At 41.2% G+C, this 27732-nt stretch overlaps 2 protein-coding genes across 3 annotated transcripts in view; one reads left to right on the top strand and one right to left on the bottom strand.

Moving 5' to 3' along the window:
- anxa11 (annexin A11) overlaps positions 1-27732 on the top strand; it is a 66947-nt gene that overhangs the window by 15719 nt on the left and 23496 nt on the right. For both annotated transcript variants that reach the window (XM_062975858.1, XM_062975859.1), the window contains exons 2-5: positions 13282-13360; positions 15524-15636; positions 18273-18623; positions 19886-19973. In XM_062975858.1, the coding sequence (XP_062831928.1) occupies positions 13291-13360; positions 15524-15636; positions 18273-18623; positions 19886-19973 (622 nt within the window). In that variant the 5' untranslated portion in view covers positions 13282-13290. The remainder of the gene's footprint in view (positions 1-13281; positions 13361-15523; positions 15637-18272; positions 18624-19885; positions 19974-27732) is intronic.
- LOC134297675 (uncharacterized) lies at positions 20203-25816 on the bottom strand. The gene is made up of 2 exons (XM_062975860.1): positions 23786-25816; positions 20203-20574 (listed from the first exon to the last, which is right to left on the bottom strand). The coding sequence occupies exons 1-2, from the start codon at positions 25400-25402 to the stop codon at positions 20491-20493; spliced, it is 1701 nt and encodes a 566-aa protein (XP_062831930.1). The 5' UTR covers positions 25403-25816; the 3' UTR covers positions 20203-20490.

Below are 27732 nucleotides of genomic sequence, written 5' to 3'. Positions count from 1 at the left end.
TCATAAGATTGCAAGCAGGATGTGGAATACTCAGCCATAGTAGCTGCACAGTGGAAGCTCCAAGCCAGCTTTTGCTTCAAACCAATTTGTAATGCAAATAGTTTAAAATATACATTAACCAGACAGTTTGTTTACAATTGGCCTGTCTTCCATACTTGGTTTCTGTATAATCAATCAACAGGCAGTGCAAAAGGGGTTTAAGCTGATTTAAGGTTTCCTTTTAAGAACTTTACATTGGTACTCAGTACCTGTTAAGACATGAGAGAATATCTGTGTTATGGACTACCAGGAGTTACAGCTAGGGAAAGTACAGTTTTCTTCCCTAGTGGGGGCAATTCTGAGAAAGGAGATCCAAAAAAGTAACACTTCCAAGCTCTTTCATTAAGAGCATTATATTTGAGGGGGTCTCTGTGTACAGTCTTGAGGTCACTTCTTCTCTATTTCTGGTGGTAGGTCCTGGTGGGCTTGGCAGGCAGCAGTAGCCATGGTAGACAATGGTAGTAGTCTCCAAGGAACATTTAATGCAGGTTGGATCTAGCTTTCATTCTGTTTTCTACTTTGCCTCAAAAGAAGTACAGTAGAGTCTCACTTATCCAACATAAATGGGCTGGCAGAATGTTGGATAAGCGAATACGTTGGATAATAAGGAGGCATTAAGGAAAAGACTATTAAATATCAAATTAGGTTATGATTTTACAAATGAAGCACCAAAACATCATGTTAGACAACAAATTTGGCAGAAAAAGTAGTTCAATATGCAGTAATGTTATGTAGTAATTACTGTATTTATGAATTTAGCACCAAAATATCATGATATATTGAAAACATTGACTACAAAAATGCGTTGGATAATCCAGAACGTTGGATAAGCGAGTGTTGGATAAGTGAGACTCTACTGTATTACTAAAACCTGGAAAGAAACCAGAATACAGGATGACCAAGGGCCCTTCCACATAGCCATATAACACAGAATAACAAGGCAGATAATCCACAATATCTGCTTTGAACTAGATTATCTGAGTCCACACTGCCATATAATCTAGTTCATTGTGGATTTTATATAGCTGTGTGGAAGGGGCCAATGACAAGGACAAACAGACTGAGAAATAGGTTTTATGCTAGAGCTGTAACTATATTGAACTCCATGGCTTCTCATTGATGTGATATTGGGGGCTGTGCAGTGGTGGTTGGAGTGTGAAGGATTGGGTGTGTTGTTTTGTGATATGTGCTGGGGAAAACACATATTTCTATTCTAGATGGCAGCTGTACCAATGGTATATATTCATGTATAATTCGACTGCACATATAAGAGAAGGGCAGGTTTTGGGGGCAAAATTCTGGATTTTGATATGACATGTGGATAAGCTGGGGTCATTTCATGGAGAGAGGAAAGCACCAATATTGCTACATGGAACCAGCTGCTCCTAACCACCACCATTTTCCTACCCAAACAAGTCCAGAAGCAGCATTGTGGCAGAGAGAATTGTGTGGGTTGGTGCTTTTAGGTTTTTTCGTGTTTGTTTTCATCATTTTTTAACAAAATAAGAGTTAAGGTACAGTACGTACATTGAACCATGTATAAGTTGACCCAGGTTTTTTGGGTTGTATTTCTGACTAAAACTTCCAGACTTATATTATAGGGTACATTTATGTAAGAATTTGAAGCAAGGGTGGGCATGGTGAAGCCCGTGAGTTGCATGGGAGCTCTTTACTAGCTCTTGAACCCAAGACCCAGTCCTCTCAGAAAGCCACCTCCACCCATTTAGAAATGGCAGGGTCAGTTTTGGCCCGTAAACAAGCCAGACATGCCCCAAACACAAGGAAATATGTAAAATTACCCCCTACAAACACCGAGAACCTGGTGTTGCCACCATGTACCTCAGTTTTCACAACAGTTCCTCTCAAACTTGTGACATAAAGTGATTGAATGTTGTTGAGAGAGTTCAGCCCCTGCGAGAGAGGTCTTGCTTTAGAGCACTGGGATTTTTAAAGATCAGGGCCATGTCTGGGTGCAGCAACCCAAGAGAATGAAATATCAGCACTATCTCTGATTTTTGCTTGCTAGGGTGGAATTTTTCTTTCTTACCCAACAAAAACACCTGGATGCAAAAAAAGGGGGAGAAAACAGTTACCCATTGTATTCTAAATTTCTTCTGCAATCCCCATTTATGAGGCAGTATTTGCTTGTATCAATATCTAAAGGCAGATCCAGTGGAGTTTGCTCTTTTATCAGAGTTCATTATCACTGGAAGAAGTGTCATAAAAAAGTTAATGGTTGCAGATAAAATACCTCCTGTATAAGGGAGAACTGACACATGAATTTAATTCTGTGTTACAAAGGTCACATCTTTCTAGCAAAATCATCTTCCTATGGATAATTTTTATGACATGCAAACAGTGTGGGTACAGTACAGTCCAGTCCACCAGGAATGAGCAAATAGTAATCCTATAAATATCAATGACTTCTTACTTCCATCAGCCTTGTCTAGCAAAACCAATGCTGAAGGATAATAGGAGTTATAGTTTTGTAACATCTAGAGTTGCCCACCTCTGCTATACCGTTTCGTTTAATTGAGTTTAGTAGGGAATCGGGATTTCCATCTGAGTTTATATTCATTGTGTATTCTGTATGTGATGTTAGTACATGAGCCACCTCATCACATTGAGAGAGGAAAGCATGGGTGACCATTCCTTTAAGAGTAGAGAATCGCCCCTCTTATATCATTAGCAGTCCCGTTTTGGCATTCTGCCTCCCCATCACACTCACATGTAGTAACTTAAGAGCTACCAATACATTCATCACAAGGTCAGTATTACTTTCTTGTTTTTAATCAGGAGAAACACCAATATCCAAAAACCAAGAGATCCCTTGCCTAGCCCAATAGCCCCTTACATTAAAAGAGACTGACATCAGGTTAAAACTATTGCTTTCCATGGGATCCTAGGGTACTGCATCAAAGCTCATACGATACAAGGTACAGTGATCCAGCTTAAAACCATTGCTAATAACTGTTGGGCAATGAAACAGGACAGGAAACTTTTGATAGTTCCCATTGCACCTGTTTTTCAGTTGTAAACATGAGCGTAAAGTGCAATGAGAGGTAGGGGCTCTGAACATGATTGCTGGCCCGTGTTCAGAGTTCCCTCTTTTCAGGACATTTCTGCCTCTTTTCAGTCCTGGAACATGTGATGAGCTCCGTGCCTCTCCATGCTTGAAAAGAGACTGAAGTGTCCTACGAGGGTGACATTTTTCAATGTGATGGGGTTAATTGCCAGAGTGTCCTCCTTTGAGGATACTTCTGCCGCTTTTCAGCTGTGGAAGGCTATGTATGACGGCCAGAAGTAGTTTAACTCATGTGATGAGCTCAGTGCCTCTCCATGCCTGAAATGAGGCTGAAGTGTCCTACGACTGGGACATTTCTCAATGTGGTTAAGGTGGTACGAAACCTGTGGGGTGAATTGGCCTTGGCAGCTTGGAAAACCCATGTGTGCATTATTTACAGAAAAAGTCTTACAAATATGGTACTCAGTGGTTGCTAAGCAATATTTCAGTTACTGATGGTAGCCAATCTCAGTCTAGAGAACTCTGTGAGGGTGTCTATGGGTGACAGCAGGATTTGTAAAATGAAGAGAGTTCCTTGGTGACAGTTTATTTATTATTTAAACTTATATGCCGCCACTCCCCAAGGGCTCGGGCAGTTGGAGGAAGATAGTTGAAAGAATGAGCTGTGAGAGTTGGAGGGGAATGAATGTGTGCTGGGTATCTGAACTGAGGTTGGATCTACACGGCTCTATATCCCATGATCTGATCCCAGATTATCTTCTTATCCCAGATTATCTGGCTGTGTAGATTTATATAATCCAGCTCAAATCAGATAATCTGGGATCAAATCCTGGAATATAAGGCAGTGTAGATCCAGTCTGGGTGTGGGAATAAAAGAGCTCAACTAGAATATTGTTGTTGTTGTTGTTGTTGTTGTTGTTGTTGTTGTTGTTGTTGTTGTTGTTAGTAGTAGTAGTAGTAGTAATAGTAGTTTGAAACTAAGCACTGAAACCTGATAAAGCAACAATCATTCTCTATGCGAAATATATGAAGTTAAACTTCGGTATTTGTTACTTTGCTAAACGTAACTTCTTAAGCCACACGTATCATTAAAGATCTAAGACATTATTTAACTGATCACCTATTAAATATAAAAATAAGCAAAAGAAATGACATAAAGCCCACAGAGCATGTATAAGGACATGGCACTAAAGATAACATTTCCAACCAGTTTTTCCTGTATGTTCTTGGGTAATTAATCCTGCCATTCTGTGCATTTTTGTTTGCCTTTTCAACCCTTTGTCAATATTGTCTCGACATATGAAAAGTCCTTTCTGAGCTCATGCTTTTGAAGCATCAGGCAGAACACATTCTCCTTTTTTCTCATATACAAGGGCCTGTTTTGACAGGTAGATATGGCTTGTTTTTGATGCATAGATACATATGTATCTGTCTAAAAAATAGTCTGCATTTTTCTTCCAAATTATTGTTTAGCTTGTTTCAATATTTAATAGTTGATCAGCAAAACTTTACTTATAAGATGGGCATGCTGAAAAATTTTATAGCATGTTATGTTAAAATGACAGCTTCTCTCCCCCAATATAATTTTCTAATAAATACTAGAAGCACTTATCCATGCAAGTAATATACAAAGATGGCTTTAGTGTAGGAGACCAATTTTCCTAAATCTTATTTCCATATAAGAAATTGCAATTGATGCAAGACCAAATTAACTTGATGCAAGACCAAATGCAATTGATGCAAGGCCAAAGAAATACCAGCTGCTCCATAGTTGCCAGCTGAAATTCAGTGAATATGGAGGAAGAGTGTTGTCCATGAGTCCCCTTGGGGAAATAGGACAGAATAGAAATAACTAACTAAATAAATAAATAATAATTATTATTACTATTATTATATACTGTCAATGTCAGCTGTTTAGGAGTGTGAGAGACTAGTTCTACACCCTCAGTTTTCTCTTCAAATTGGCATATTTGTAAAAGTTCGATTGTTGCTTTACACCTTTTTTGTGCACATTGATTGCTCTTTTCAAACATTTTGAGTGAATGTATAAATTCTATTTGCTGGGATTGGAGAATACCAGAAGCATCCCATCCGATTTGGACTAGAGATTCCAGAGTAGACTTCCATATCCTCTTTAGAAAGCATGGATTTTTTTAAAGATATCTGGATAATTTATTATGCAATATATCGCAGGTAACTCTTGGCTAATCAAGGTTAGTGAGAAAAAAACTCAATGGCTTGGGAGATCTTCCATTACTTACTTCCTTGCTCATACTAGTTTCTTGTAACACTTGCATCACATTCAAAATTTCAGGTTGAGCTTGCAAGGTAAAAGGCTGTGGGATTTTGCATGAACCATTTCTCAATACTGCAGTGACATCCTGCCTGGATCGACAGCAAGCAGCTGGGTGCTCAGATCTCTCAACCACTGCCAACCATGTCGCTTTTAGACTGTTGAAAGGCAGGCTTCAGCGACCAGTGTGTTGACTCGATGATGATGATGATCTCCTCTTCTCCTCTTCCAGCCAGGTTTTTTTTTTTTTTGAGATCACGTTACTGCTTATAAAAATACTTGGCAGAAATGTAGATACAACTGAGACAGAGGGAGTATTGCTGCCATCTTTCATGTTGGGTGCTTCCATGTTCCCCCAGTCTGGACTTAAAACAGTGAATTAAAGGAAGAATTAATTAAACTAATTTATTACATTTATTAAACAACTAGCAATCGGACAATAGATGAAAGATGCAGGATTCTATGCAGACAAAGTTCTTATTAAACTTACATATAAGGTAAAGGTTTTTCCTTAACATTAAATCTAGTTGTGTTGGACTCTGGGGTTGGTGCTCATCTCCATTTCTAAGCTGAAGAGCCGGTGTTGTCCGTGGACACCTCCAAGGTAATGTGACTGGCATGAGTGCATGGAGCACTGTTACCTTCCTGCTGAAGTGGTACCTATTGGTCTACTCACACTTGCATGTTTTTGAACTGCTAGGTTGGCAGAAGCTGGGGCTAACAGCAGGAGCTCACCCCGCTCCCTGGATTTAAACCGCTGACCTTTGCCACTGGGGGCTCCCTAAATACTCCTGTATGTAATACATACCAAATACATATACAGAGTATTTTGGGGGTATGAAGATTATTGAGTGATCTAGAAAGTACTGTGTGGACCTATCATCTTAATTCTGTTATCTATGGAGGATGGTAAGTGGGGTTTATGTGCTTTTTGGATGCTTTGAACATGCTGATTGATTGGAGTCCAAAACTTCCTCAGAGTAAAAATCCCTGTGTGGCAGCAATGATGGGAGTAAAAGAGTCGGACCTAGCATAACAACATTTTTTTAAAATTCCGGGAGCTTGTGGAGTTACTGAAATCTAATGAGACCGAGGCCCCTTTTACACTGCCATATTATCCAGATTATTAATGTAGATCATCCACATGATCTGCTTTGAACTAAATTATATTAGTCTACACCAGGGGTCCCCAAACTAAGGCCCGGGGGCCGGATGCGGCCCATCGAAGCCATTTATCCGGCCCCCACGGCACAAGGGCAGAAGGGGGTTGGGCGAAATGACCCAAGGGTCTCTTTTTCTCTTAAAGCTATTATTATTATTATTATTATTAGAAACCCAACAAGATAAGTCCACAGCAGACACTCTGCTGGTTGTTGTATTGGATCATACGTCGGACACTTCCTAAGTGTCTAGGACTGTGTGATGTATCGGCGAATAACACGTGCAGATCCCAGTAAGGTGGCCTTCTGTAGCTGGCAGATGGTCATTTTGTTAGCACCGATTGTGTTTAATTGCAGGCCAAGGTCTTTAGGCACTGCACCCAGTTTGCCAATCACCACTGGGACCACCTTGACTGGCTTGTGCCAGAGTCTTTGTAATTCAATCTTTAAATCCTCATATCGTGTCAGCGTTTCCAGTTGTTTCTCCTCAATCCTTCTGTCACCTGGGATTGCAACATCGACAATCCATACTTTGTTTTTTAACACAATTGTGAGGTCAGGAGTATTGTGTTCCAAAACCCTGTATTATTATTATTATTATTATTATTATTATTATTATTATTATTATCATCATTGAGGCCGGGTGGCCATCTGTCAGGGGTGCTGTGCTTGTGCTTTCGGTGCATAAAGGCAGAAGGGGGTTGGACTAAATGGCCCAAGGGGTCTCTTCCAACCCTCTTTATTATTGTTGTTGTTGTTATTTATTATTATTGCTCAGAGGCCAACTATAGCCCGGCCCTCCAACAGTCCGAAGGATCGTGAACTGGCCCCCTGTTTAAAAAGTTTGGGGACCCCTGGTCTACACTGTCATATAATCCAGTTCAAAGCAGATAATCTGGATTATATATGATAGTGTAGAAGGGGCCTTAGTTAACAATTTCTAGTCCTACAGAGAACAAAACCGACTAGTTAGCTGATCTGCTTGATACGTGGTCTTAGGGTCCTTCCAGACAAGTCCTATATCCCAGGATCTGATTCCAGGTTTTCTGTTTGTCCCAGATTATCTGGCAGTGGTGACTCATATAATCCAGTTTAATGCAGAAAACCTGTCTGGAAGGACCCTTAAAAGGACAGGAGACACCTTTATTCTGCAAAATATAACCTCTATGGTCTCATGGAAACACAGGACACCTGTAGAAAACACTTCATTAATGAACATCTACCATTCTAGCACTTTCTTTTTAAAATATCTTAGGGCCCTTCCACACAGTTATATAATCCAGAATATCAAGGCAGATAATCAACAATATCTGCTTTGAACTAGATTATCTTAGTCCACACTGCCATATATTCCAGTTCAAAGATAATGTGGGATTTTATTCAGCTGTGTGGAAGGGGCCTTAATTAAACAACAATTAAGATTTTTTTTAAAGGACACTTGTGGTATTTTCCTATATCAGCAAACAAATGTATACATTCACCCAGAAAATTTGATAACAGATATCAGTCTATATGAAAAAGCTGTAAAGCAATTATCTAAACATTAAAAAGAGGCAAATTTGAAGAAAATATATGGTTTTAAAATATTGTACTCTGCCATTTTGCACAAAAAATGCTATTGAATGTAATGTGTGACTTCTTCATGCCTATTTCACTTCTGTTGAACTCACATACAATTTTCCTTGTTTCCATGGCCTTTCTTGTAAATTCTTTTGCTCTGGAAACTATATGAGGCTTAAAGCTCCACTATGGTATCCTGCTGATGAGAACGAAGAGATTTCATCTGTAACAGAGGCTTCTCCTTTTTCTCTTTTTCCTGCCTCTCTATCAACTGGGGACAGGCTGTAAACTATTCTGATGCTCAACATGTGCTTATCAGTCATTTTCCTTGGAACCTACCAAACCAAATGGAACCCACTAGCTCTGAGTGGCAGAAAAGGCTGCCATTTAGAGGACCATCACAGACCAAGAAAGTCACAGGCATGCTCAGAATGTTTAACAACTAATTGGAAATAACATATTTGTCCTATTTGCACTGAAAGGAGAGGAGAAGAAGGAAGGACTTAATTGGTAGTGATGTGCATAAGGGCAGAAATATGTTCTGTTTTCGTTTTGAATTTCACCGCAACCCCCCCCCCCCCAAAACATTCTGTTGTTGGGAAGATTCTTCCTGAAATGGAACTTCGGATCTGAATTACAAATCCGTACAGCCTCCATCCCAATTTCCCAGAATCTTCCCAAAAATAGAACAAGGGCACCCAAATTTTGAAACGAAAACAGAATGAAAACAGAATGGATTTCTGCTGTTTTGCAGAACTCTATATTGGCTTTGGGACTTTCTGCTATTGGGTTGCTCCCTTATAGTTAGAACAGATGCAAGCCTTATGAGCAGTTTAAATATTGGAGACAAGGAGATGTTAACTGTGGGCCAAGGCCTGGCCTGGGGAAAGTGGGGTAGGTGGAGAATAAGAATTAACACATGGGGGTGCAGAAAAATGATATTTACTTCTGCAGGTCCCTTTAGCCAAAGATTGACATCAGGGCAGGTTAAGTAATAGACAATATCAACATGGGATTTGGGGAGGGTTGCATTTCAATTTCAGGTCCCTTGCCTCCCTTCAGCCAGATCCTTTAAACTACATGTCAAGTCATCAAGAAACTGCCAGGTTGAGGAAGGCAACATGAAATGGAAACAACAAAAACAGTTTCAAAAAGCAGGCATGACATTATACTATTGAAGGCAACAGATCATCTTTTTCAAGAAATCTTTTCAAACGAATAACATCATTTAACTCAACTGCTAACAATTGCATTAAATATTTCCTCAATAATGATCATGTGAACTGAATTAGGGATTTGGGTCTTCTGACTGCAACCTTAGATTTCTTTCTTGTTCTCAATCAGTGTTTCTGGGAGATCAGTTGGAGATCAACTTCTGCAAGTGTTTCTCCTTTCAGTGCAGGGAAAGGGAAACAGGAGTGAAGTGGGAGGCTTATATCTAGTGTGACCTGACTCAACTTCCCTAGTCCTCTTCCTTCCCTTTGTGGGTTCTTTCAGTGGTCAAAAGATTTCAGACTTGAAATGGGGGCTGATCATGCTCCAATCTTCAGAACGCTACAAAGATTATAGAGACTTGGGAAGTGTTTGACTTGTGATTTTGTGATACGAAATCCAGCATATCTATCTTGTTTGCTGTGTCATAATAAATAATAATAATTTTATTTCTTGCCTGACTCTCCTTATGGCTTGAGGCAGGTTACAACTTTGCTAAAACACATAATCAAAACATGTAATCATTTCTCTGTAGAACACACATATTAAAACGTATTTCTATAAAATACATATTAAAATGCACAAAACAAAAGTGAGACATAGAATGGAATTTTCAAAAGGTTGGAACATTTCAAGATAATTGCAGAAAAGTAGTTGTAAAAAGCACAGGCACATAGTAGTGTGGCAGCTCCTATAACTGGGCACAGAGCTCTTGGATTTTTTTTCTGAATCAATTATATGTCACTCCAGGGGCAGAGATGAGAAATCTGTGCATAACAGCAGCAGAACATTGTAGTATTAAGGAGGTATGTGGTTGTGATGTGAAACTACCAAGAATCATGGGTGTGGCAACGAGAACCATCTCGATACATTTGGGAAGAAATCAAGGCATGTGTGCTCACTTCACTGCTTTAGGGGTTTCCTTGTTGTGTTCAGGGTATGCCTATTTCAGAGGCCTGTCATCTTGCCTCACTGCAGGTGGTAGTGGGAATCATGCAGTGGCTTCCATCCTTGTGGATTCAGATTGCTGTTATCTCATGGGTCTTTCCCTGTAGAGATGGCTGTCATCAGATGGATTATCTGGTACTTAGATCAATGCGCTGTGCCATACTATAGCTCAGACATCTATAAGCAATGAGGTTACGAGGGTTGAATAAAAAGTAATGCCTCCACCTTTGTAACTCCTCAACAGATGGCAGTACTGCTATGCGGCAGGTACAGGCTTGTTCAGTAGACTTTCCTCTACCGCTCCATTTGGTGGGAAGCCTTAGCATTGAGCAGTTGTTACAGTGCCAAGTATGGAACCCTGCGCAGACAGTCGGTCAATGCGACTTAAGCAACGTGCAGTCATTGAATTCTTGACAGCATAAAGTGTCACCCCAAAGGAGATTCATCAGAGAATGCAAGCTGTTTATGGTGATAGTGTTGATGTGAGTACTGTGCGTCGTTGGGCGAGTAAGTTTAAAGATGTTGAGGTGGGAACATCTGACTTGCGTGACAAACAAAGAGTTGGACGTCCTGTGACAGCAACCACTGAATTTCACAAGCAAAAGGTTGACAGATTGATTCAGGACGATCGTCATATCACTCAGAGAGAAATTTCAAGCATAATCAGCATTTCACAAGAATGTGTGGGTCACATTGCTTTGCTTGGCTATCGGAATATCTATGCACGATGGGTACTGTGAGACACTGGCTGCGGAAACAGAGTGTTGACTTCTTCCGTGATGAATACATTGCTGCCAACGATGAACAAGTTTTCTGAAGCCATCAATCACAATTGTTTGGTGATTATGTGGAAAAGTGAATAGTGGTAGTTAAAGAGCATATTCTAAGGATTATTTCTGTGTTTGATTTATTAAAATATTCCCATCCAAACCCAAGTAACGAAGGTGGAGGCATTACTTTTCATTCAACCCTCGTATATTCCATTTGAGTCCCAATTTTTGTTTCCTGTGTCTGTTGATAGACATTCTTTTCTCCAACTGTTCTCCTCATCACTAGTCAGGCAAAATGGGAACAGCCTAACTGTCCTGCTGGTTCATTCCTCTTTGACATTATTCCTGTGTGACTTCTAATCAGCACTGTCCAGAATAACTGGCACTCCCCTTCAGTATTAGTATAGTTTCAAGAAACCAGGAGATGTTTGGAAGCAAACTGCTAGCAAAACAAATTCCAAGCTCCGGTAGGTGACTAAATCAACAAACGTTTCTACCCACTGGGTCCCAGCACAGTTCTTCTCTTGTGCTGCTCATTACCTCTTTCCATATTGACATTCTTTGGCTGGTGTGAATGAATAACTCCATTGTGGTAGTTGAGTTGTAACCTTAAAGGCATTACAGTTTTAGTGGAACCTAACTATAGCATGAAAAACTTGCTTTCTTGGATTTGCTCATGTTATTAATAGAACAGATGTGGTAGGTGTGCCACATCGCAGTGGGGCTCCTCTTTTTGAGAGTGGGACGATTCATAAGATGTATTTCTAGTAGGCTGCATCTCCCCACCCTCCCAAAGGGTAATGTATGTGACTGCTTGTTACTTGCTTTTTGAAGCCTTGCTTTTAAAATGTAGAAGTCATACAAATGACCAAAAGCAGTACAGGCAGTCCCCAGGTTATGAACAAGATGGGTTCTGTAGATTTGTTCTTAAGCTGAATTTGTTTGTAAGTCCGAACAGGTACATTTTGTAAGTTTAACTAGTCAATATATACAGTAGAGTCTCACTTATCCAAGACTCACTTATCCAAGGTTCTGGATTATCCAACGCATTTTTATAGTCAATGTTTTCAATATATCATGATATTTTGGTGCTAAATTCGTGAATACAGTAATTACAACATAACATTACTGCGTATTGAACTACTTTTTCTGCCAATTTTGTTGTATAACATGATGTTCTGGTGCTTAATTTGTAAAATCATAACCTAATTTGATGTTTAATAGGCTTTTTCATTAATCCCTCCTTATTATCCAAGATATTTGCTTATCCAAGATTCTGCCGGCCCGTTTAGCTTGGATAAGTGAGACTCTACTGTGTATTAGCATTGGATAGCATAGGGAAGAGTTAACACTCTTGTAGCATTTGTTTTGCTGTCTGTGTCCCCGTTCAGAAGATTTTGCCTCACTTTTTGTCCCTGTGATAATTAGATTTTGAAAAAAATTGGCTTGTTGTGGAAACAAGGATTGTGATAAAGCTTCAGTGGAGACACCTTTTTCCCATGATAACTCTTCCAGGAGTGCATTTCCCCTCCAAGAGGTAGATTTCTCACAACTCAGTTCTTAACTATGAATCATTTGTATGTTGAGTGTTTGTAACTGCCTGTAATGACTTACTTTTTCTGGGGAAAGGGAATAAATTTAATTTTCTTACTAATTCTGGGCTGAAGAATTGACTCATCACATATTTACTTTTTGACATGCAAGTTAAAGCCATTCTATGCATGCAGGTAAAACCAGAACACAAATGCCACAAGCACATATACCTCTTGTGTGCATTGTTCCATATACAAATGTGGGTGCAACTCCTTGCTGTGTAAATAGAATGATCTATATGCATTCCCAGCTGTGTATGTATCTTTGAAAGATATGTTTTCAGAGTTGAGAAAGTTTCATTTTTAGATTATAGCTCTTAGAATCCTCCAGCCAGTATATCCACTGGTGATTCTTGATTGTGGGAGATGTTGTTCAAAAATGTAATATCTCCAAGCTCTGGGTGTGTCCTTAAGTAGTCAGACAGTACACTTGAATTCTTGCAGATTTGTACTTCAATCCTTATACCTTTGCCTGGCAGTAAGGATGGTGTAGTGTTGCTTTTAAAAGAAAACATTTTGCCCATGGCTAGATATGTATATACACTATGTTGAAAGAAACATTTACCAATTTTACAGTGTGAAAAGAAAAAAATTAAAGCAGGTTTTAATTTTATTTTAGATCATGTTGTTAATAAGCTGAAGTATATTAATAACTGTCTTTTTGTTTGTTTGTTTGTTTCAGGTTTACAGAATGAGTTATCCAGGGTATCCTCCCGCAAGTGGGTATCCACCTGCCAGTGGGTATCCCCCTGCTGCTCCAGGTAAATTATTATATTTTATTTAGGTTGTTGGAGCTGACTATGTAAAATGGGAGCTCAGTAGATGCCACTGCCTCTGGGTAGGGATTCCCTTTGCAAGGAGAATGGCAGCTGAGGATTGGCTAGAGTGAGGGACCAATGAGCTGCTAAGACGCTCTCTGGGAGGGCACAGTCTGGGCAAAACAAGTGGTACAAATATGTTGATGAACTAATAGAAGGGTCCAAATCACATGAATATAGGTACAGAAGACTAAAGATTCATTTTCCCCGTTAAAATAAAAGGATCTTGTGTAACAACATGGGGAGGGAGACGTTAACAGAATTATGTTAGACAAACTAATGGCTTGACAGAGCAGGAAAAAAGATGCACTTCAACTTCTAATATATATCACCATTTTCTTTGTTTTGATTCTAGCTTTGGCAACTTGTTAGCATAGGTCACTTCTGCAGTTTGTTAAGTGGTCACCACTTTGGCTACTAAGAGATCAGCCTCATGGTAGCCAAATGCCTGCAAGGGGATGTTTTGGGGTAATGTGGGACAAGGCCACCTTAAACAGCCTTACCCATGTTATCCAAATATGGGGAAACCAGTAATTCTGGCCCAGAACTGGCTGCAACTGTCCCCAAGGCCATTCTGAGTTTTTCAGGCTCAGACTGCCTAGGTACACTGGATGACAATCCCTTCCACCCTCTCAGCCCTCCATGTCACAGTGGTCTCTGAAAGTGACAGGCCCTACCTACGTGGTCAGTCTAGATCAGTGGTTCTCAACCTGTGGATCCCCAGATGTTTTGGCCTTAACTCCTAGAAATCCTAACAGCTGGTAAACTACCTAGGATTTCTGAAAGTTGTAGGACAAAACACCTGGGGACCCACAGGTTGAGAACCACTGGTCTAGGCACTGTTTTATGTTTTATGTTGTATTTTACAATGTTTTATTTTATTTTATTTTAGTGGTGGTTCTGTTTTAATTGATTGTTTGCTTTTATGTCTGTTGGACTTTCTGTCCCATGTGTAAGCTGCCCAGTGTCCCTTCAGGAAGATGGTGGCAGGGTATAAAAAATAAAGTAGTAGTAGTAGTAGTAGTAGTAGTAGTTGTTATTATTATTATTATTATTATTATTATTATTATTATTATTATTATCTGAATGTATACCCTGCCTTTCTCCTAGAATAACTTATGTATATTGCGCATACATATATATATATATATATATATATATATATATATATATATATATATAATGACGCAGTGAGCACCACTGTTTTTTGTGTGTTTTGTGAATGGGATTGCCTGGCATTGGGTGGTTATATTCACTCTTAATTGGCTGACAATCTATAGAATCATAGAATCATAGAATAGTAGAGTTGGAAGAGACCTCAAGGGCCATCTAGTCCAACCCCCCGCTAAGAAGCAGGAAATCGCATTCAAAGCACCCCCGACAGATGGCCATCCAGCCTCTGCTTAAAAGCCTCCAAAGAAGGAGCCTCCACCACGGCCCGGGGGAGAGAGTTCCACTGCCGAACAGCCCTCACAGTGAGGAAGTTCTTCCTGATGTTCAGGTGGAATCTCCTTTCCTGTAGTTTGAAGCCATTGTTCCGTGTCCTAGTCTGCAGGGCAGCAGAAAATAAGCTTGCTCCCTCCTCCCTATGACTTCCCCTCACATATTTGTACATGGCTATCATGTCTCCTCTCAGCCTTCTATGTTTTACTTAGGTGTCTTTTGCTCCAGGAGGGTCTCTTGGAGTCTCTGCTGAGGATGGAAGTGGGACAGTTGGGGATGGAGAACTGAATAAGACTAAAGACAAAAAGCTCTCAGAATAACATAATTTTGCTGCTGCTGCTCAATCGTTTAGTTGTCTCTGACTCTTCGTGACCTGCCGGGTTTGGAAAATCATCAAATTTTTCAGAAAATGTCACCTCTGCCAAATCTGAAAAATTTGAGGTCTTCGTGACCTCATGGACCAGTTCACATGGACTGGTCCATGACATAATTTTAGCCATTAAAATTAAAAACAGAGCTTGGAATATAAATATAGGTTCCAGAATCCTCTACCCAGCATGGCCAGTGGCCATCACAATGCATCAGCAGAAAGCCACACATGTAACAAATAAGCATCCAACAATTTGGTTTATAATTATTGTATTGCTTTTGTTGTAATTCCAGGTAGCAATCCCTGGGGCTCCCCCAGCTATCCTCCAGCAAATCCCCCACCAATTGGACTAGAAAATGTTGGAAACTATGCAAATCAGTTTAATTCTGACTATATGGCACAAATGGTAAGTAATTACTGTTTTAACAGTATACATCATATCGTTTCTGTTGAAGTTAGTTACAGCATTCTTCTCCCTGTGTTTCTCCTTGTTGAATGTGTTATTAATGTATTTAGATTGGGGTGCGGGGAAACATCTTATAGGCTATATGTGGCCTCAAGGATGTTTTTGCACCTCCTAAGAGATCCCATAATTTGCTCCCAAACTGGAAGTTTATTGCCAGAACTCTGTCATCCAGGGGTGCTTTGATCTTGGCTTGCAGCAAAACAGAAGTTGCTAAAAACCCTAAATGGAAGAAAGTATAATGGTTACAGCAATCTCAGGCCTGCAGAGGCAGATACCATCTCCCATTTGGCTCTTGATTCTACTTTTCAGGGGATGGCCCAAAGAGGCTTATACACACACGCACACAAATGAATAAAACCTCTCTTTCCTATTCCTTCTTTTTTATTCAATTTTTGTCCAGCTTTCTCTCCCATCTTCTTTTGTGCCTTCATTTTCTTCAAGAGTTTTTTTTGTCTTCCCAAATAAGTATTATGTAGAGGTAGGTTGCCTTTTCTGGGTCCCCTTTGGGGTTGAGAAGAGCAGTATATAAATACCGCAAATAAAAAAATCAAATACTTTTCGAAACCTCCCTGTAGTGTGAAACAAAGCCGAGAAGCTCCTCTAAGATTCCACGCATGTACATGTATATGCATTTTGTATTGGAAAATTCCAGCATTCTCGTTCTGTTATAACAGGAGTTTTAGATAGAATAGGATTATTTACATGATCAATCTTTCTCTTTATTTCTCTCACCTAACAACCACATTTGCTCTTACTATCCTTTAAAATTAATGGTTATAAATAACTTGCAAGTGAACAATATGAATCAATATAAAAACTCCTCCTTTTAATTTATCTTCTGTCTCTCCTGACCTGTCTCTCAGTTTCTTTCCTAGTCTTTCACCATATTTTGCTCCTCCATCTAGGATGTAAGTTTGCCATGTATATGTAAATGCAAAGTCATCAGTAAACATTGCATTTTTAATCTACAACTGCCTACCTTGTTTGTTTTTTTGAGTTAGCAAGGAAACTAAGGAAAGCAACACAGAAATTGAGGCACGTTTTGTCTGCTACTTTGCTAAACGAAGGCTAGTTCCTAACCATTTTAGTTTCAAAATTTCCCCAAAAACCAAAGCAAAGCTTCTAGTTATCTTTTAAAAAGTGCTGCCATTATGGCAAGGAATATTTGTAGACTGACTTCAAAGAGAAAAGGTTAATCTTTCAAGTTGAAGGACAAGATTGCAGCAAAGATGAAAACCCCTCAACCTCTGAGGATGCTTGCCATAGATGTGAGCAAAAAGTTAGGAGAGAATGCTTCTGGAACATGGCTATACAGCAACCCCGTGATTCCAGCCATGAAAGCCTTTGACAACACAGATGAAAACATTGAAATTGTGGCATTGTCATCTATCAAACTGAAACCATGAAAAATGTCCAAATCTCATGAATTTTCTTGATGCCACTAACAAAGTGTAGTCTGAGGGAGGACATATCACTTATCAAATGACATTTGAAAGATTTGCATAATAGGTTCCATAAATGTTTTCTTGCTCCTGATGGAAGCCTTTATGTTTACAACTCACCTACCACAATAGAGTTATTCAAAAACCCAATTAGAGATATAATTTTAGTTAATCTTAAAGAACGAGAGGGGTTCACAGGCTCTTAGAAATACTACCGATAGTGCTAAGGGATTATTATTATTATTACAGTAGAGTCTCACTTATCCAACATTCGCTTATCCAACGTTCTGGATTATCCAACGCATTTTTTTAGTCAATGTTTTTAATACATCGTGATATTTTGGTGCTAAATTCGTAAATACAGTAATTACTATGTAGCATTACTGCTTATTGAACTACTTTTTCTGTCAGATTTGTTGTATAACATGATGTTTTGGTGCTTAATTTGTAAAATCATAACCTAATTTGATGTTTAATAGGCTTCTCCTTAATCTCTCCTTATTATCCAACATATTCGCTTATCCAACGTTCTGCCGGCCCATTTATGTTGGATAAGTGAGACTCTACTGTATTATTATTATTATTATAGTACAGTATTAACAACTTGGGAACCCTTGATGAGCAATTTTAAATATTTGATGCCCTTTAGGATTTTGTATCTTGAGTTAGGTTTTGGTGGTCTGCGGCAACAGATGATATTTAAGAAAGTCTATGGTGAAGAAAAGGTTAATAACCACTGTTTTAGAGCATAAGTTTCTGTTATATATAAGTGAAGCCTTTATATTATTGAAAAACCCTTCTATTATGCATGTGCAAACTATTTAAGCTATTTGCATGTTTATCCCGATACGCAAATGATGGAAGGTAAACTGCTATAGTGTGCCTTCGTGTTCTTGGAAAATCCTGATACTTCTGAGATTAAAGCTCTTTGCAGGTATTCTGAAACTGAATAAGATTACAATCCATAAAGATCATGCTATGCAACTGTTAGTCTTAAAGATTTGTTGGTCATGCCGGACTATTGTAATATTACTGCCCCTTTGGAAATTAATCAGTCAAGGGTCTCTGTGTAAGGAGCAGGAGTAGTGATAAGACCTTTGATTGTTTACCTATCTTGTCTGTTTGTTGTTGCAGGCTTCCAACATGTCAGGGACATTTGGGGGTGCCAACATGCCACAACCGGGTCTCTACCCTCCAGCGCCTGGGGGCTATCCCCCTGTTCCTCCAGGAGGATTTGGGCAGCCACCACAAGGACAGCAACCTTCTTATGGAATGTACCCACCAGTTCCAGGAGGAAACCCACCATCAGGAATGCCAGCTTATCCATCGTATCCGAACACCAACATGCCACAAGCAGGACAACAGCCTCAGCCTATGTCGTATCCTGGTCAGCAGCCCATGCCAAATTATCCTTCTGGCCCAGCTGTTAATCCTTCTATGCCATCGTATCCAGGACCGACGATGCCCACAGTGACTCCTGCAGCTGTAAGAAAGTGCTTGCTAACATTTTGTACCTCTGACGGTTAAAAGATAAAACTTGAGGCAAAATCTATATGTAGAGAGAGGAAGAATTCTGTTTTGAGAGGGCAAGCAGTGAGTATAACATTTGCCAGACAATACTCTCTGAACCGCACACATACAACTTTCTTCAGATAGAGATCCTAGACACATATTTGCCAAGTTGCATGGTGTTTTTTAACTTATTGTGTATATTTTTTTAAATTGGTTTTGTTTTTGTCCTGATGTTTTATATTTTATCATTGTTTGTATTTTGATTTTGCTGTAAGCTGCCCCGAGTCCCCTTCGGGGGAGATGGAGGCGGGATACAAATAAACTTATTATTATTATTATTATTATTATTATTATTATTATTATTATTATTATTATTAGGAAAAAGATTAATGTAGGTGAGTTGCATAGAAAAATGGAGAGGCGGAAGGTTTAAGAAGGTTTCTTTCCTTATTTGATACTTGTTATAGGTTGATTATCTCTTATCTGAAATGCCTGGGACCAGAAGTATTTCAGGGTTTTTTCCCACTAGATTCTGGAATACTCCTGTTTTTGCATATGGTATATAATGATATATATTTGAGAGAGGCCAGAGTCTAATCATGAAACTGGTTTATGTTTCATATGCATCTTATACAGAAGCTACCTGTATACAATATTTAAATTGTTTTTTTTTTTTGCAGTAAACAAAGTTTGTATACATTTAACCATTAGGAAGATCTCAGCCACTTATGTGGACTGTTTTGGATTTTGGATTGTTCGGATTTTGAAATTCCAGATAAATGATGCTCAACCTGTACTAGCAAGCTGTGTCAGTCTTTTGCAGTGTTTTAGTTGGTGGCTGAGGTTGTCAATCCCTTCTATTGCTGACCATTTAGTTCTGCCCATAGTTGTGAGATGCTCCTTGGCTTGAAGAGAACTACATAGAAGACTCATGCCTTTTATATAATCCTAAACACAGCAGAACTTTATGAAGGACTATTACTCTTCTCCCTGATTGACCAAACCCCTGAGTAGATAGGGCAGTATATAAATAAAGATGATGATGATGATGATTATGCTAAGTTTGTCAGACTTCTAAGTCAGGAAATATGATGCAAGAACAAGGTTCTTGAAATCTGGAACTTGACTTCTTTTTGTTAGGGTACTTTTTGCAAATGTGACTGTGAAGGAAAGCTTAGTTATATCAGATTTGTCAAGTTTAGTTGATATCTCTTGTTTTCTTTGGGACAATGTAGACGGGATATAGAGGTACAATCCGTGATGCTTCGTCATTTGATCCCCTGAGGGATGCCGAGGTATTGAGGAAGGCCATGAAAGGATTTGGTGAGTACCGTTGTTATTACATTCAGTCTAAGTTGTTTAGGTAAAGGATTTCTCTGACATTAAGTTTAGTCATGTCCGACTCTGCGGGTTGATGCTCATCTCCATTTCTAAGCCAAAGAACCAGCATTGTCCAAAGACACCTCAAAGGTCATGTGGCCAGCATGACTTCATGGAACACTGTTACCTGTCCTGCTCACTTCAAAGGATCAGTCTGAACGCAGATCAGAGATGGCTGCTCTCAAATCCAATCTTTATTGAAGAACACATGACTTTGGAAAAGTCAGGAATGACTCAATGTTTACATACAACTATTTTTATAACTTTTAATGCTACGTAACACCACACGTAAATATCATCATCAAGTCCCACCCCCAATATCACATTACTACCATTTTCACACACTAGACCAATTATAATTGTTTATACTTTCGGCCCCAAGTTCCCAGGCATATTCTATCTTCTTCTGCCAGGTGCTCCTGGGATTGTTTATGTTATGACTCCCAGTTACAGGGCTGAATTACCAAAGCCCTGTAACTGGGTTCCATGACATGGTGCCCTCCTTTTCTTCGTCCTCCTCTTCGGTTCTTCTTTCATCACAAGCCTGAAACAAAACAATAATTCTATGTGTCCATTTTGTCCAAAGTACCCATATATTTTTTCAGTAAGCTACGATGGAATACAGGGTGTATTTTCCCTAAACTTTTTGGCAATGCCAACTGGAAAGTCACCTCGTTGATAACACCCTGTATTCTAAATGGTCCAATATATTTAGGGCCCAATTTTTTCGAAGGTAGCCCCAGTTTGATGTTTTGGGTACTTAGCCACACTAAATCTCCTTTCTCCAATTTATCACCTTCCACCCTCTTTCTGTCTGCGAATACTTTATACTTTTTATGTGCTTCTTTTAAGGATGCAGTCACTTGACTCCAGCATTCCATCATTTGCGCTTTCCATTTCCCTGCCTCTGTTCCCTCATTCTCTGTCCATCTTGGCAGCTGGGGCAGAGGCTGTATTTCATACCCGTAAACTACTTCAAAGGGGGTTTTATTTGTTGCTGAATGTATAGTCGAATTAAAAGCTAGTTCTGCAAAAGCCAACCACCGAGACCAGTCATTTTGTCTCATGTTAGAGTACATTCGAAGGAACTGCCCAAGTGTCTGCTGAGTACGTTCTACCGCCCCATTTGTCATGGGGTGAAAAGCAGAACTTAAACTCCTTTCTGCTCCTAGCATTTCCAGGAATTTTTCCCAAAATTTTGCTGTGAATTGTACTCCTCTGTCACTGACCACTCTACTGGGACATCCATGCAGTTTGTAAATGTGGTTTATGTACAATTCAGCTAGTTTCTCGGCTGATGGTAGTTTCGTCAGTGCTATAAAGTGGGCCTGTTTAGAAAACAGGTCCAATACTGTCCAAATATAACGATGTCCTTTGCTAACCGGTAGTTCCCCCACAAAGTCCATAGCTACACATTCCCAAGGTCTGGTAGGTTCTGCTACTGTTTGTAATAATCCCATTGGCTTCCCTCCTCTCGATTTATTTCTGGCACAATCATCACATTGAACAACATAATTTTTTATGTCCTTCCTCATCCCTGGCCACCAGCAATGTTTTGCTATTGCTTTTGTTGTTTTTGTAATTCCTGTATGACCAGCGCTCTGGTTGTTGTGAAAACGATGCAAAATCTTGATCCTTAATGTTGCTGGGATATACAGTTTCTTGTTCACAAACCAAAATCCCCCCTTCTGCTCCCCCTGTTCTGCATTGGACGCGATCCACTGGTCTCCTTCATAAGACTGTTTCAGCTCGTTTCCCCAATTATCTTTTCCGTCGAGTTCAACCATAGCAGTGTTCTCCTTTTGGGTTTGTGCTCTTGTTCTGACAGCTAAGCCCCATTGTTTGTCAGAGAATATTGTTCCCTCTTTTGCTGTGGGTATTCCTTCGTGTTGAGGCATGCGTGAAAGAGCATCTGCCAAGACATTCTGCTTCCCTTGAAAAAACTTTAATTGGAAATCGAACCTGCTGAAGTATTGTGCCCATCTAATCTGTTTGGGGGACAATTTTCGAGGGGACTTTAAATACTGGAGGTTCTTATGGTCAGACCAAATTTCAAATGGGATTCCGCTTCCTTCGAGGAAGTGTCGCCAGCATTCTAAGGCTTTTAATATGGCTAATGCCTCTTTTTCCCATATTGGCCAACTTTTTTCAGTTTCGCTGAACTTCCGGGACAAATATCCACAGGGTTTTAAGTTCCCATTTTGATCTTTTTGCAATAGTACTGCTCCGTATGCCCAGTCTGAGGCATCGCAATGGATTATGAAAGGGCTCCTGATATCGGGGTGTTTTAGGATGGGTCCTTCTGTGAAGCATTCTTTTAGGGTTTCGAATGCCTTTTGGCATTCTGGCGTCCAACTTAGTCTGGCGCCAGGAGCTTTTACTTTTGCTGTCTCCCCTTTCCCTTTTGTTTTTAAAAGTTCAGTAAGGGGTGCGGTTATTTGCGCGAAGCCTTTTATGAAGGGTCTGTAAAAATTTGCAAACCCCAGAAATGATTGCAATTGCCTCCTTGTTTGAGGCACTCCCCATTCTTTCACATCTGATACTTTAGCTGGATCCATAGCTAGCCCTTCTGGAGATATCCGATACCCCAGAAAGTCAATTTGAGTTTTATTAAATTCACATTTGGACAGTTTTGCGTACAGCTTTGCTTCTCTTAGTCTCTGCAAAACTTCCCGGACCAATTTCACGTGCTTTTCCTTATCTTCACTCACGATCAAGATATCATCAAGGAATATGAATACCCCTCTGTACAACAATGGGTGTAGTATTTCATTTATAAGCTGCATAAAGCAACCGCCTCCATTTTTTAAACCGAAAGGCAAAATTTTATATTCAAAATGGCCGAATGCGCAGGAAAATGCAGTTTTCCAAGTATCCTCCGGTTTTATTCTTAATTTATGATACGCTTCAATTAAATCAAGTTTAGTAAATATGCTCCCTTTTTTCAATACGGTAATTAAATCCTTTACTAAGGGCATAGGGTATTTATTGTCCTTAGTAATTGCATTTAAATTTCGATAATCAATGCACAGTCTTAGGGAGTTGTCTTTCTTTCTCCTGAATAACACTGGGGCCCCGAGAGGAGAATTGGATGGCTTAATGAAGCCCCGCGCCAGGTTTTTATCAATGTACTTCCTCAATTCCTCCTTCTCCTGCACAGACATGGGATACACTTTTGGTTTTGGTAAGTTTGCTCCGGGGGTTATTTCAATTTCTACTTCTATATTCCTTTTGGGAGGTAATTTACTTGCCTCTTTCTGATTGAACACATCCACAAAGTCTCTGTATTCAGGTGGCAATAGCAGTGGGTCTATTTCACCTTCTTCATCTCCCTCGTCCTCCTCTTCTGCAATCTTGCTTATCTCCCATTGCGTCTGCTGTTCTTTAAATGCTAGGCTCTTTCCTCTCCAATCTACTTCGGGATTTGCCTGTTCGAGCCATGGTATCCCTAATATTACGTGGTATGTGGCAATAGGGGCTATCACAAAGGATATTCTTCCTTCCCATTTGCCTATTTTACATGGGACCTCCCGTATTTCCTTTGTAGATACTTCCCCAGTAGCAACTGATCCGTCTAACTGCGAAAACGCAATTGGGGAGTCAAGCGCCATCTGCTGGCATTTCAACGCTTCTGCTAACTCTGGAGTTATAATATTCCTGGAACAACCACAATCCACAAATGCCTTGCAGGTGGCCCGATTCTCTAGCCCCGATAGGCAGATTGGTACTACTATCATGCGTTTGTCCCGACTCACCAATTTTTCTGGAGATTCTGGGGCTTGCACCTCCTCCTCCGCACGCCTCCCGGTTGCTGGCTTGGGCTTTGAGGGTTTTGGCGGCTCCCCCTTCCGGGCCCAGCATTCTGCTGCTCGATGGCCCGTCTTCCCACATACAAAGCATCCCGGTTTAGGTTTGTTGTCATCTCCTCTGGAGGGAATCCCCGGCCTCCCTCCGGGTCTTTCTTGCTTCCTCGTTTCTCCTCGACCTCTCGCCACCGGCCTTTGCTGGCCGCCGCTGCTCCTGAAGCGCTTTACTTGGGCCAGGGTGGATTCAACGCGCCCCACTAGTTGAATCCATCCCTGTAGCGTTTCGGGGTCATCTCTGTGTGCTGCCCAGCTGAAAACCTCGGGGCGTAGTCCCTCTTTAAATATTTCCACTTTGGTTACTTCGGACCACTCTGGCACCCTTTCCGCGAGGTGGAGGAATTCCTCTGCGTACTCGGGCACCGTTTTGTCCCTCTGCTTTATTCCTCTAAGCTGGTCTCGAGCTCTCAATTGCTCTAGCCGGTCTCTGAACCGGTTTTCCAGTGCGGCGAGGAAGCGGGGCACTGACCTCAGGCATGGGTCCTGTCTGGCATGTAGTTGCACATACCAGCTGGCCGCTCCTCTCTTTAGTGTGTTGCCGATGGCCCGAACCCTGCTTGCTTCGGAGGGGAATGTGTGTGCATTGTCTTCCATGTATCCCCTGATGCTAATTAGAAAAAAGTTCAGTTCGGCTGATTCCCCTCCGTATTCTAGCTTGAGATCTTCCCTTCTTGGCATCCATTCAGCGGCCCGTTGATGCTGTCTGGGAGGCATGGGGAAGGGTTGCATCGGGTTTCCTTGGATCACGCCGCGCCCCACTCCGGTGGTCATTCTGCGCGGCTCCCGAAATCCTGCCGCCGCTGTCGGCCCTTCCCCCCATCCGCATACTGGCCTCGCTGTAGCCCCCGCATCTCGCCTTTCCCCGTCGTACGGCACATCCTCCTCCTCTTCCTGGATCTCCTGCTCCTCTCCGCCTTCGTCAGCTAATCCACTGGACCCGATCCCTGGCCCCAGTGGTCTTTCTACTCCGACGCCCATTCGGGGGGTTGGGAGCTCTGTTGGGGTTGGCGGCCTCAGAATTCCCAGAGCTTGCTGGCGCTCCACTTCGCGCGCCATTCTGTCCCGGAACTCCAGCTCTTGCCAATATTCCTCGTCTCCCTCGTCCCTTGCCGCCGCGGGACTCTGCGTTGAAGCTCGCTGTCCCCTCTGGCTCCAATCGCCTCCTTTGCTTGGCTCTCTCTCGGCGCCATATCGGATGTGCTCTTTTTGGAGATTCTCTTCCAATATTGGCACTATTCTCCCCACGGTATCCGACAGCCTGGATAAATGAGTTTCCAGGATGGATAACCGCAGGGCCACGGTCTCCGGCATGCTTCCTCCAGATCCCCAACTGGTTTCTGCCGCCGCCGGAACGCCTCTTCCCCCTCTGGGAATCCTCTGGGTCACGCCGTCCGGCTTGGGGTACCCCGTAGAGGAAGCTATGGCTTGCAATGTCTCTTCTGCCAACGGCAGAGCTCCCAGCGGAGGCCCCTTTGCTCCGTCATGGCTTTGATCTCCTTCCCTGCTCATTATCACTTCACTGCAAATTTGCAGGAGGGTGAGAACTGGATTCCTGACTTAATTGTCCTGCTCACTTCAAAGGATCAGTCTGAACGCAGATCAGAGATGGCTGCTCTCAAATCCAATCTTTATTGAAGAACACATGACTTTGGAAAAGTCAGGAATGACTCAATGTTTACATACAACTATTTTTATAACTTTTAATGCTACGTAACACCACACGTAAATATCATCATCAAGTCCCACCCCCAATATCACATTACTACCATTTTCACACACTAGACCAATTATAATTGTTTATACTTTCGGCCCCAAGTTCCCAGGCATATTCTATCTTCTTCTGCCAGGTGCTCCTGGGATTGTTTATGTTATGACTCCCAGTTACAGGGCTGAATTACCAAAGCCCTGTAACTGGGTTCCATGACAGTTACCTTTCCGCCAGAGCGGATCTACTCACATTTACATGTTTTCAAACTGCTAAATTGGCAGAAGCTGGGCCTTACAGCGGAAGCTCACCCCACTCCCTGGATTCAAACCCCCAACCTTTTGGTCAGCAAGTTCAGCAGCTCAGCGGTTTAATCTGCTCCGCCACCAGGAGGCCCTTAAGATGCTTACGTCACAGAATTGCTTCATAGGAGCATTATGAAATGTTGCATGTTGCACCTCTGCCTACAGATATCTTGAAAGAAAATGGGAGAACAGCAATATATGTGGTTTCTATCCTTGGATCACAATCTAGGTTCTGCCGTAAGGATATTGAAATGCCTTGGTCAGAACAAATGTGGAGGGCCAGTTGTAGAATAAAAATTCATAGCTGATTATGATGATATGCAATGAATATATAGTTATTGGTTACTGCACTAAAAGCAATGCAGTACAATAGTGACAGCAGAAGTGGTATGATGAATTTTGACCATATCATGTTATATCATGGTATTATTCAAATGTAACTGCCATGATGGCATATGCAGGTTTTTTTTATTTTGAATATTAATACTCCACTCTTCAGCCACAAATACTGTCAGAGTGGCTTATGAAACATTGATATGCTCCCAGGCATACCATTTACATAAGATAATTAGATGTAATAAATAAGACACAATGGAGCTGTGTCTGGCTGCTGGCTGTCTCCCATTGTTTGGCCAGTGGAATGACAGCTGAGGACAGTGGGAAGGGCTCTCAATGGCTGTTGGGCTGGTCACAATGGCTGGGAGGGGCATTTAGAATCATCTCCCAGAAAATTCTTTGGCTTCACTGAACTGCAAACCCCAGAATTCCGCAAGATGTAGCCATATCAGTTAGTGTGAAATAGTGTTATAATAATGTAATGTGATAGGAATTGACTTTACTTCTTGTTTGCTTCAGTAAGAATTTATTTATTTATTTACAATATTTCTACCCTGCCTTTCTAACCCGAGGGGACTCAAGGCGGCTTACAGAAATTGGCAAAATTCAATGCCTAGAACAAAATTCGGTAAAATCAAGCAACACATTAAAACAATTAACAGTAATTAATAAAAACATATAAAAACTTTAAAACATATAAATATCTAAATCCATTCATCCAGAAACCTTGTACGTAAACCTTCGTTCAGACCATGTCAGATCATAGTGCTTATATATTGAATGCTTGTGCACATAACTATGTCTTTAGGTTTTTCCTAAAGCCCAGAAGAGTCAGGGCATGCCGAATGTTACAAGGTAGGGTGTTCCACAGCCGAAGAGCCACCACTGAGAAGGCCCTGTCCCTCATTCCCACCAGCTGCACTTGCGAGGCGGGTGGGATCGAGAGCAGGGCTTCTCCAGACGATCTTAGGGTTCTTGATGCCTCATAGGAGGAGATACGTTTGGGCAGATAAGTTGGGCCAGAACCATTTAGGGCTTTATAGGTCAAAACCAGGACTTTGAATTGGGCTCGGTAGCATATTGGCAGCCAGTGGAGCTGGCTTAATAAGGGAGTAGTGTGCTTCCTATATGCCGCCCCAGTTATTAATCTGGCTGCCACCTGATGTACTAATTGGAGCTTCCGGGCCATCTTCAAAGGCAACCCCACATAGAGCGTGTTGCAGTAATCCAAACGGGATGTAACCAGATCGTAGACAACTGTGGCCAAGTCACACTTCCCAAGGTACGGGCACAGCTGGCGCGCAAGTCTTAATTGTTCAAATGCTCCCCTGGCCACCGCCGAGACCTGGGGTTCCAGCCTCAGTGATGAATCCAGGGGAACACCCAGACTGCGAACCTGTGTCTTCAGAGGGAGTGCGACCCTGTCCAACACAGGCTGTTACCCTATGCCCTGTTCGGCCTTACAACTGATCAGTAGGACCTCTGTCTTATCT

Source organism: Anolis carolinensis, chromosome 3 (genome assembly GCF_035594765.1).
Source record: "Anolis carolinensis isolate JA03-04 chromosome 3, rAnoCar3.1.pri, whole genome shotgun sequence".
NCBI classification, from domain to species: Eukaryota; Metazoa; Chordata; class Lepidosauria; order Squamata; family Dactyloidae; genus Anolis; species Anolis carolinensis.
The sequence above is the reverse complement of the archived record's forward strand: the minus strand, read 5'-3'. Positions and strand labels throughout refer to the sequence as shown.